The 12,366-nt window shown below is 41.4% G+C and overlaps 1 protein-coding gene across 2 annotated transcripts in view; it reads left to right on the top strand.

Annotated features, from left to right (window-relative positions):
• Positions 1 to 6,242: 6,242 nt before the first annotated feature.
• dscama (Down syndrome cell adhesion molecule a) overlaps positions 6,243 to 12,366 on the top strand; it is a gene marked incomplete at both ends in the record, with an annotated part of 93,553 nt that continues 87,429 nt past the window's right edge. For both annotated transcript variants that reach the window (XM_079284192.1, XM_079284193.1), the window contains one exon: positions 6,243 to 6,285. In XM_079284192.1, the coding sequence (XP_079140318.1) occupies positions 6,243 to 6,285 (43 nt within the window). The remainder of the gene's footprint in view (positions 6,286 to 12,366) is intronic.

Below are 12,366 nucleotides of genomic sequence, written 5' to 3'. Positions count from 1 at the left end.
AGGGAGGCATGCACTTGTATTAATGGGGTCGTCTAGCAGCACCATAAATTCCAGTACATGTATAAAATCACAATGTTGAGAAATCATATTTTGCCATCTTTTCAGAGTCTTGGTATTTAGGTATTCCAAAAGTAACTGGAAGTATCCGATTGCATTATTATTATATAGTGATACTTGGAATAGGCTAATGATTACATTTCCTAACAGGTAATTAGTAATTGTATCGGATTACATTTTTTAAATAACTCAATCCTGACTGTAATTGCAGTATATGAGATATAACATAGGATATCTATAAATGCAGGTGTCAGTCCGTCCAACGCTTGGTCTGCACTAGATGGATTTCCATGAAATTTTATACATTCATGGTCCCATCATGTCATGCTTTTTCCATCAATTACTCTGCAACAAATCCATCATAGATCATGGAAATAACTTAAATTCTCCATCAGCACCACAGCACAAATGCTGCAGATGTGTCTTTTTGTTGATTGGAGGAACATCAACAGATTGATGATATCAACTGTTGGAGTATCCAAGGCTCAATCCGTTTTTGTGTAACCTTCAGTGGAAAGCGTATCGCACATAGCTTATTTTCAAGCAGACACAGCACTTTCCACCCTCTGATGGCAAGGTCTTACTCTGAAAGGAGAACTCTTTTTCTACATTTCTTTATTCTAGAGACATGTCGACTCATTTAACTTGAATTGTGACTTTGTCTCACGTTCCGTTCAGAATTTACGGGCAGAGAGCAGGATTCAAAGATGATCTCATGAAATGAGGGTGTCAGGGTGTACGGTAGACTACTGGTCCTCCATTTCTACCTCGTAACGTGCTTTAAATTATTCAGCATCTAACCCGGGCAACAAAGCTCCCTTATTCCTTAAGAGTCGCACATTGAGATGAACCTGCCATAATTGGTCATTTTTAAGACGTTATCGTATATATATATTTTATTGAGTTGTTTGAATATCATCAAAGTGTTTGAGAGTATTTTGTTAATAAGAGCCATAAAAGATCCCCATGGGGCATTCAGCTCTTAGTTAAGATGAATGGATATGATTATAATGTACATACATTATGTTGTAAATGAGCTGCTACAAACCTGAATCTCACAGAGTAATTGAAGTAAACAGGATAACATTCATATACAAATAGCTTTACTGAACATTATTTTGAAACTGCTGAATATAAAGTGTTGTATTAAGAATATAAACCTGTCTAGAGATTGCCTGCATGACTAGCAGCTTCACAACTCTCTTCTCTTTTCATTGCAGTTGTAATGTACGGTAGTTACCAAACCTGACAACTGTTTGCCACAATATGTGCTGTGTGGGGTTTTTATCGGCCTTGCTCTGGTCTCTGTGTTTGTTAAGGAGTACAGACTTCCTGTTGTAATCACATTTTGCTGACAGTAGTACCGAGCCTCTTGTAAACCTCCACCCTTTGCTTTTCACCACCACCACCACCAACGGGTTTAATTTCTACATCATCAAAAGTCCTCAGTGCCTGGAGCACATTGGACAAGTGTTGGCTGTTAAAACTAAACAAAACTGTCCACACAACTGGTGTTGTGTGGTTTGCTACAATTGGTGGAAAATGGCATTTGGGCTAAAAGTTCTAGCTTACAACCATAAAAAGCAAGCAGGCTAAGAAACCGCTACTTGTTCTCTGTCTTTCTGTTGATCTCCTCACACGCACCCATGAACTCAACCATATTCAGCTCACCATCTCACAGCACAAACGCCCGGCTGGTGTCTTTCAGCATTCGTAGCTCTACTAACGAAATGTAATGCGCCGTAATTCCTAGATATCCCACGAAATTATTCTGTATGTTATCCATGTAATCATGAACGAGGAAGTATAAAGACCTGCTGAAGTAAGGCGGATGGGTCCAACTAACAGTCCTGTTTCGGCAAGGAGACAGCTGTTCGTTCCCCATGTGAAACGAAAAAGTCAATGTGGAGGTTTTTGTTACTTAACTTTTGTAATTAGTTCGGGCACTTCTGTGGTCATTGTAACCCAAACGACGATCTTTTCCTGAACTTAACAAAGTGGCTTTGTTGCCTAACCCTACCTGAGTTTCCTGTGAAGACGGAGTTTTATTTTGGAAAGACCGTATGCATGTATTGAGTAGAAATTGACACTTGCTGCTGTCTTTCGTAGGAAAACGCATGAAGAACGAGGAGTAACTCTCTGTAAGATGTCATACAAATCGTTGTATGAGGATACATTGAACAGACTCTTGCTCTGCTATTATGTTATTATTTTAGTTTTTCCTTTGTTTATCCTTTTCCGGCAAGATCATGCGCTGACCACTTTTATTCTACAATTCTCTATCTGGATGGCAGTGTCTGTGGTTAGGTTCACTACATTGCTCCAGACGGAAACATCCCTATAACAACAATCAGGTGGATTGGTGTGACATTCATCAATCCCTGACAATGTATCCATGTGATCCCGTTACTTCTCCTGCAGCACCTCTGTGAGGTTGACATGTGGTACATTCATCAAACCTCAAGACCAACTGTCTCAAGTCTGACTTTTGACCATAACCATCAGGACCAAAATAATTTGTCCGATGCTTTTGTTTAGATTATGACCAAATACCTGCAAAACTATTGGCATGCCCATCAGCCCCGGCTGCACATAGTGCTAATAGGAAACTCTTAGAATGCTAAGACACTAAACTATGATGGTGAACAATATACATCTTTATTAAAGAATATACACCTGTAGTCCCCAGTGGAAAATAAACTTGACAAGTGACATTTCACTTGCTAAACATCATTGTCACTGTGAGCAACATTAGCATGTAGTTACTGCAAAGCAGGCTTGTGTACAGAACTGCTAGCATGACGGTCTCTTAGCCTCAGTACAATTCTTACACAAAACATGAAACCCCAACACCAGAAATGTATTTTCCGACTTGACCGAGAAAGTTCTTGTCACAACAGCAGGTAACATGACATGTATTCTCAGTAAACCGCAGTGTGGAGCATCATAACTGCATAAACACCGTAAGTCAGTGTGAAAGCACATTCAATTCACCATCATACTGTATGTTGTAATACTTTGGAGAAGTATTCATTCCTTATGAAACAATATAATGTTTGTTCCAGATGTTGAAGTTGTTCAAAACTTGAAAACATTCACAAATTTGCCATTTCTCTTTGTAATTTCTTACTTTTAGTACATTCAAGCACACCTCTTTATCGGTGCGAAAACAGAAGTCCCAGAAATCTCTGGGAAGGTTTTAACGTTTAAAGAACAGAAGGGTTTAAAGAGGATAATACCTTTTTGATTTGATCATAACCTCACATCATGGAGTTAAAGCAGGGATTAGATAAATAGGGATTGAGCTCTTCATGACCATGCAGATCAGTGATTTTAATCCAATCCCTGTGCCCAAACGGTTCACCGGGATGAACATTGAAGAGAATCATTTACCATATGGCCGAGTGATTGGACACAACAAGTCAAAAAAAAGAGGCAATGAATCAACAAGACTGGTGAAGAAATGGGTCAGTGCCAAGTTAATTGGTACTCTGCTTTGTGCGTGTGTGTGTGTGTGTGTGTTTGGTCAACAGCACAAACCAGCGACTGTGTGTCTGTTGTAAATACCTTACATTTACTTGTTTGGATTTCATTCAGTCTCATGCATTTGCTCATGTACGAGCAATTAAATATGATTGTCTGAGTTATTTTTACTGTTTTGCATGTAATCCAAGTATTTAAACAACTTTTCTTCACTTGCATTTTTGACCGAAAAATAGATGATATAGAAGAAAAATGTTGCAATCCACGAGTATATCACAAAAAAAAAGGAATGAAACACCAAAGTGTGGATATCAATAGGTTTCAACGTGGAAGACAGTTTATCTAAAGACTTTCCTCATATTTTTTTGCAGACAGTCTAAGTAGATACTATCACCGCCTGCAACTGGAGCAAAATGTGTTTGGTTTCTAATAATACTTTAAGGGTAGAGGGGTGCTGAGTGCCAGGCTGCTGACCAGCAATGTACAGCATGGAGTAGAGGAGGCGTGCACTTTACAATAAGCACCAGAGCTGGAAGACCAACAAACCCCCTCACTGCTTGGAGCCAGGGAGAATGACAGAGGAGGGGGGGGGGATTAGGCAAATTCAACACAAACAAGAAAAACTGAAATTTTGTTTTATTTTGTGAAAAAAAAATCCCGCTGTTTTGGTTCTGGATGGTTGGCGTCGGCGATAATGATCTGTTTTATTTTGGGCGATGCCTGGCTGGAAGCGCCACGCAGGGCCCAGACAGACGGTGACAGGTTCCTGTATTCCTGGTGCACGCTCGTGTGCGGGGGTCTATGATGTGGACGCTAAGTCTAAGAGACAGACACTGTATCTGGGCATGGGGGGCTGGAGCCCGGCTCGTCTGCTACTGTATCTGAACATAAAAGGGCCACGCTAGATTCAAACAGTCACATGGCAGCGGATGTCGCCGCAGTAACCCTCGTGTCAGTGCCTTGAACAAAATCATTTCAAATTCAGCATAAAATGCCAATGTGACTTTGTTATCACAACACTGTGCCTGAGAGACACAACATGCATTTTTAGCTCGATTCAAAATGTATTGTGTCCAAGTTCCACTCACGTTTGCTGAAATAATCATGAAGGAAATCTGCAGATTCAGCTTTGTTGTTCAATGATACATTTTTATTATGGAGGTCACACCTCATTTAAATGAGATATATTGACACTGTTAAATTTTCACATATTAATCTGACGCCTCCTCCTGTGTGGCTAGAATTGGGGGGGGGGGGGGGGGCGAACTCATGCAAGGGGGCTATGGATGTCTGACATGGCCGCTGCTTGATGCCCCCTGGTGCATTGGGTGGGTCGCTGCTTATAGTTGTCAAGGTCAATTAATGAATGCAGGCGATAGGCTGTCAGGAGTCTCCCAAAATGCCCCCAGGGCTCATAAATTATCCAGAAAACACATTAAAAGACAGGATCTGATCTCCTCCAATTAAGATAATTTAGCATTTATTTTCCCCTCACCAAATGCTTACACCGTATCCAGTCAGGTGTAGCCTACACCCCTCCCTCTCCATCCCTCCCTCTCCCTGCCTCCCTCAGCATCCGTCCTCCACCTTGCTACACCACAGCAGCACCAGCAAACCACAGACGGATGTCCTGCATTGGCTAATTCTCTCCTGCTTATGTTAATGCAGTTTCCCCCTCTCTTGAGTGGGACACCTTGATCCTCCACCTCTGTGTTAAAACAAGAGAGATTTTTTTTGTTTTGTTTTTTTGTCTCTAAACGCACCTTCAGAGGCTCAGCTGTGCGCCCCCTCACCGCGCCCCCCCCCCCCCCCCCCCCTGCACCTTTAAGGCAATGGAGAGGGAGACAATCGGCTGCGGAGAAGGAGGCGAGGGTTTATTCCACAGTGCTCTGAGGCAGGGCAGGTTTTAAGCGCAGGGACCAGTGTGCGCAGTTTGTGTGTGCGGCTGCGGGGGGAAGATGCGTGTGCTTGTTGCTCGCCGGACGGAGAGAGGCGGCGAAGAGAGAATGAGTTTTCAGCGCAGCTAACCATCAACTCCACGTGCTTTTTAATCCTCGAAAAAAAATCCAACTTTTACGCATTTTTCCCCCCCACATGAGATGATATGTTCGGCCGTTTCCCGTGCATAGATTTCTAATTTATTTATTAATTATTTATTGATTGGTTTCCGATTTTGGAGCATTTTTTGTTTTTGTTCTTTTTGTTTTGTTCTTTTAATTGTTTAACCGTGGAGTTACGTGCGCGCAAAGGCAGTTTGTCCTATGCGTCTCCAGCCTCTGACTCAGCAGCAGCAGCAGCGGCACAGCTCACCTGGACCGGAGCGCACCGAGCCGAGCTCCCCCATGTTCCACGCAGAGCAGCGCTCCGACACGGGGAGACGGCTGCACTGAGGCCCGGCGCGGTGCGGTGCGGTCAGTCCAAAAAACAAGGGGAGACGCGCAGTTTGTGGATCATACACCATCTCCCGCCGTAGCAGAAGACAATCAGCTGCAGGAAAGAAGCTCTTCAGCTTCTTCCCAACGTGAAGGATTGAGCGAAAGAGAGGGAGAGAGGAAGGGAGAGAGAGAGAGATATTTGCAAGCTCCCCTTTCTTTCATTGCAATTGACTTGTTGAAGAAATAAAAGGAAGAAATAACAAGACGAAAGAGTGCAGGGAGAGAGAGAAGAAAAAGCATAAGCTTGGATATTGAACGGAGCGGGGCATGTGGATATTGGCTCTTATCTTTTCCCAGTGCATCTTGAATGGTAGGTGATGCATTTGTGCAAATTAAACTTCATGTGTTTCTTAATTATCCCAGTGAACAAATATTGTCCCAAATAGCCTGTAAGCATTTCCATATTGAAGATATAGATTTATTTTTTGCTTGTCGTGGGAATTTGATGCAGGAACAGGCTGTTGCCATGTCCTGACAGGCAGTGGGGCTTTTTGTGGGGTTAGATACATCCACATGTATGAACAATCGTGCATTGTTTAACATTTCAGATTATAGCCTTTTATCAAATGTAGACACACACAACACACACAGAGGGAGAGAGGAGAAATGTAGGTTGAGTGTTCGGTCTAGCCTGTACTGCACGAGGATCAGGGCATTTGAATGTGTTTGTTATTTTTAGTTTTCATGCAATTCTTTTTTTCTTTTTTTTTTGGAAATCCTAGGCCAAAAAATGAAACCTCTTAATTATGTTTCCTTCTCAGTTCGTACCATGAAGGATTATTTATTGTTCCTCATTAAGCTGCATTGGGCCTCAGCCTGGGTGCGTTTTCCTACAACGTTTTTAGATGCTTAATGTGCATATTAACAGTTTGACTTTCACAGTTTCACACATGTAGCTTATTAATAATTATCCTTACGTGAATAATTGAGTTGTAACACATTTGCACCCACACCTGGTGTGTTCCCCATGTGTTTGTTATACATCTTCAAACCTGGCTGTGAATTACATTCAAATTCACTCGATGAAATTGAAATAATTTCTTTGTGGACGTAAAAAATATTTTTCAGTCCAGAAGTCCGCTCCGAAACCAACCGTGTGAATGAAAAAATGTAGTATATTTGCATGCTTTAATATGTGTACATGTTTTAAAAAATATATATAATTTCAGGTATAACTTAACAAATAACTTGCACATCTGATTGCACGTTTGCATGCTTTCTGTTAGATCTGTTGAGAGTATTCTTCGAAAAGGATTACTTAGGTTGGCTGTGCTTTTCTTTTCTGGCATTGCACCCGCCATATTAGAAGCACAGACATGGAGTCATTTTGGATTGGAGAAAAAAAAAATAGACGAGCCCTTATCACCCTTGCCCAAGTCCACATCTCGCAAAACGCATCAAATCCTCTTTTGTGCACAGTGAATTCCTCAAAAGATAGGTTTGATTGGTGGCAATTGTGTCTGTTTTTGGACTAAGGGTGACAGATTTTTACAGCGGATACAAGAAGGGTGTGTGAGGAAGGGGGGGGGGGGGCAATGAGGAGGACAAGGGGCTGTGGGGTAGGGGGTGGGATGTGCGCGTGTTGGGGGGCAGAAATGAGCTCGAAAGAAAATTGGGGGTATTTAGAAGACCTTTTTAAAGGTAGACGAAAACGAAAGAGGTTAAAAAATCTAATGTGGACACAATGTAAACTGAGAGTAGAGGGCGATGCGTCAAGCTAAGATGACAGGAAAACCATTTTGTGGCCATGCTGGAGGCTTAAATGAAGGCAGTGGTTATTTATAGGAGAGAATGGAGTCAAAGCAGTGACGGTGGTATGGCAAAGACCCCTTTTCTGTAATTGAGGCGAGACAATTTCAAGAAACAGAGGACACTGATGTCCGCACAGTGCTGTGCTGAAATCTCTGTTGGCTGAGAACGATCCATTGCTTTGCTTGTTGAATGGCTTTTTTCAGTCTCTTTGGTCCAGACAACAGCGTTGCAAAATGGCTGCTGCTAGAGACATCTACATGGAAACTTTAAATGGCAGCAGCGGCACTTGTGATTGTGATGAACGCCACATTTGTAGCCACGGCCGATGTAGTGCCATTCATATATCGACAGACTCGAGGCTCATTTGACACTGACCTTTTCTATTGATTCAGCGATTCAAATGTTTTTTGTGGCAGCAATTAGAATTACCCAGAGTACATTATGACAATCCTCTCTTTGTATTTTGCTCCTTTCTGCACCACGCTGAATCGACTGCAGGCAGAATAAAAGGGCCGCGATTGCTGATCTTCGACGGTATTCTCTCTACTCCACATTTGCCCCCCCCCACACCCCGAACAGACCTGCAAAGATTAGCCTTAATGAGCAGCTTCATTTTGCACCTCTTCTGGACACGTAGCAAGGAAGGCTTTTAGGGCTCTGGTCCAGTGCGGGCTGCTGAGGTTGTCTCTATGGAGACCTGGGTAATGAGTGCTGCTGCAGTGTGGGCTCTGGGCTTCAGCAACACTGCACTCTGTTCAGGTGACCCTGGCAATGCTTCCTGATAGATTTCAGCCCTCCTCTCTCTCTCTCTCTCTCTCTCTCCGTCTCTCTCTCTCTCTCTGTTAATAGTTCTGGGAGTCGCATTTCTATTCACTTGGCATCTGATTGAAAAGACTCAATTGCTCAAATGCTTAAATAGATTTTTGTCAGTTTAGTATTTTATGACTGTTTATGTAGATATTGATATTTGCGCTGCCCATCCGTAGAATATATAGAATAGAAGATTACAACCACTGCTCTGGCTTTGCGGTCATTTATGTATAGTATCAACTGTGCAAACTCCACTTTGCTCTGAATTGGCGTTTTCCAATTTGAGGACACATTTGCAAGCTCATCTACAGTAGATATAAACAATTCACCGCTGTAGAGAGTAAAATCTGCTGTAGAGTTCACTTCAGTGGTGCTTGAGCTTTTAAAGTGCTCTGGCAGAAGTGTCTATTAAAACCTAAATGGAATGGGAACAACGTATTCCAGTTATGAAGAGATGAAATTGGGGGAATGGCATGTTGTTTTTGCTCAGCTACGGCGGGGCTGGGGGGGGGCCATCTGACACATGCTCAATTGGACGCTAATAAGCTGTGTAAATATACAGCGAAGCTCCTCAATTGGCTCTTAGTATCATTCTGTGCATGTGTATTTTTAGCTTGCGGTTTAGGATGACGAGGGGCTGCCGGAGAAATGGTACCCCCGCTTATTAAAACATAAGCATTTTCAGTAAGACTTGATCCAGACCTTAAACATGATGAATGTGGGAGCAGAATTTAGTTTCTTTCCACATTTTTCACTCAACCAGTGAACATAATTCAGGCTTTGAATGTTTGTATTTGGCTAGTTTGCAGTTTACTTTCTCAAACGTTCATTGAAATGTCATTTGGGTTTCAGCACTGCATTTCCTCCCACAAACCAGAATATCGTTTGAACATTTGTCCAGTCTTCAAGAGGAGTTTGACCGTTTGTCGATGCTTAACAAAGTTTGCTGCTATTTCATTGTTTTGGCCTATTAGTCACAACAGCGTTGCTTAGAGGTCACATTAAGGCCAGTGGGAAACTAGGTCTGTGCAGACTGGTGTCCTTTGGTATACATCTGTCACTTCACATAGAGCCAGCGCGGGGTTGACAGAGCCACAGCAACATGCATCAGAAAACAACTACTGAGCTCATCCTCGGCCGCACATTGATATCAGCACACCAGTCAACACAATGTAGGCCACCGGAAATGCTTTGATGGTTCTTTTTATGGAAGAGATGTCCTGCTTTAGGCCTGACCCGGCGACTGTATTTATTGATGCTGCAGTGTGTTCATCACGTGGTGATTGTTTACAGGGGAAGAATATCCATATGTGTTCAACCCACATTTTTAGCATTCCATGTTATGATCATTTTCAATCACCAAGTATTTCTTCACTTTAATACAGAAAAACTTCAAATGTCCTGAAGATTTTAAATGATGTTATACAGATTTCACAAAGAGTTAGTAACACATTTATTAACATGTAATCTGATTGTTTGTATTTAGGTCAGAGCTTTGATTCCTTGTTGACTTTATATTTCAGCCACTTAAAGGTGTTCAAGTTTGTGTCTTGTCTCGATTATCAATGAATGTTATGCATCAGGATTAGTATTAGTAACATGCTGTTTTTACGGAATCACTAATCACACCAGGACTTGTCAGTGCCATCGGGTCGAGATTTCTTTGTGCCGCTCCACTGTGTGTGCTTAGGCCTTGGCCGACGAGAGTAGACTCAAGCATATGTTAATGTTTGCACATTGAACTGTTAAAGGTTTCATTTAACCCAGACCAGAATGCTTAAGGAGATGATCGTGTGTAGTGAGGCAGAAAAAGAGGAGGAAGAGAGGGGGGAAGAGGGGCAGCGAGTCAGTTTGTGTTATGCAGTATCTAAAGCTCAAAGAATCATATCAAATCTGCCTGAGCCATCATTCCATGCAGAAACCAGGCTATTTTAGACACTTCCATATGTATCCCACAGTCATATTGTTGTGCGCCGATTAAGACTCAACAATCTCTATTGTACATCCAATCGGAGAAAGACAAGGCTTTTACTTTATCATTTCGTCCAGTTAAAGCTCATGGTGCATACTGAGTGCAACACAATCTACTTTAATTGGTACAAGTCTTTGCACTTGTACGTATGTGTGGTTAAATAATGTCAAAACAAAGCGTTATACTGGTTTTGCTGATGACAATCCGTGATGCAACGGACAAGAGAACAGTGTGATTTATTAAATGTCAGGAAAAATATGAAGTTGAATTTAATAAGGTCAAAGCAAATGGGGTAGAAAAACGCTCTGCCATCATTAGAAAGCCAGATACGAACAGCTATTAAGAGACTTCCAAGCTTGTGAATGTTTTATAGATAAAATGAACATTGTAATAGGCGCACCAGAATCTGGCATTCACATACTGTACATCTGCCACTTCACATGGATGTGGTCTTTAACTTGTGAGATACGCATTAACTGTGGCTGAATTTGCATCCAAAGCCAGAAAGCACACTTGGATAGAAAATTGCTCGTGGTTTGTTTTACCTTTTCTATTCGAGGGAGGCAGTGATTAACCAACGCTAACTACCATTCAGTGAGCTAGCAAAGCATGGGACCACAATGTATTCCCAGTGTTCTTGTGTAATAGTACAATGGCTGAAGCAGTATTGTTGAGTAAACTCTGTAAAAACAGGTGAGTTTTTTGGCATCCGTTTACTGGGCCGATGACTTAACAAGATGAGGATTAGTTGTGTTGTTCGTGTCCGTAGGCTTTCACCATTAAATGGGGCAGTAGGTTAACGCTGTGGACTCACAGGTACAGCAGGACGTAAGCGAGGTTCAGCTCAGGTTCTTCTATAGAAGTAAAGGCCAATGCTCTGCTCATTGCCTACTTTACACTTGTATGTCTGACATGAACGATGAAGATGTACAAGCATTGCATGCACAGAGACGTCATCCTTACTTATTACTTTGTCTGTATATCTCTGAGACGAACTACCATAACAATAACTCCATATATACATATAACAGAAGCATTTGCATATCTCACATAGCATTGTTTGTCATCTTCTTCTGGTTATACTTCCTATGATAAATATTAGTTTTAATCATCAACTTATCGTACAATATATCGACATTACCTGCATACATTTTACATTATCGACCTATAGTATGATATATGGACAGCACCACGATCATTTTTACATTATTAACTTATTTTACAATATATGGATGGACATGACCTTTGTCACTTTTTATATTGTTGACTTGTTGTATTTTATGTTATTATGTCTCATTATATTTATATCAGTGGCATAAAATGGTCAGTTATATCACTCATTGTCCAACAAAAGTAGTTTGTGACAACCCTGTTCCGACTGTATCACTAACAAGACACTATATATCAGTGTCAACTGTAACGAGAAGCTTTGAGGTACGACTTTGAGTCAGAGTCTCACTGAGGTCCAAAGGTTGTAGCCTTTAACAGAGGCTCTGCTGTCATTTTGTTCCTGTACGATGCAGGCTCTCTTGCATTGCAAAGATCAATACTCACCTTATTTTCTTCAATTCTTCAGAGATCGAATGTATAAAGACTATTTAAAAAAGTACTGCTGTCTTTTAACGGCTCAAACAACATGTAATTCATGGCAGTGATGATTTTTAAATTGCTACTGTAATACATGATTTATATACTTTAGCATTTTTGTTCCTCAATTACAAACTTAAGACTGATTTATGAACAAGTTAACAAGGCCAATAAAGACCAATAACCCAGCTATTTCTTGTCTGTATTCCCTGTTCATAATACCCTGACATTGCTTTAATAAGACACACATATGAAAGATCATTTTTTCAA

The sequence above is a fragment of the Melanostigma gelatinosum genome (assembly GCF_949748355.1).
Source record: "Melanostigma gelatinosum genome assembly, chromosome: 14".
NCBI classification, from domain to species: domain Eukaryota; kingdom Metazoa; phylum Chordata; class Actinopteri; order Perciformes; family Zoarcidae; genus Melanostigma; species Melanostigma gelatinosum.
This window is presented reverse-complemented; position numbering and strand designations above follow the sequence as displayed.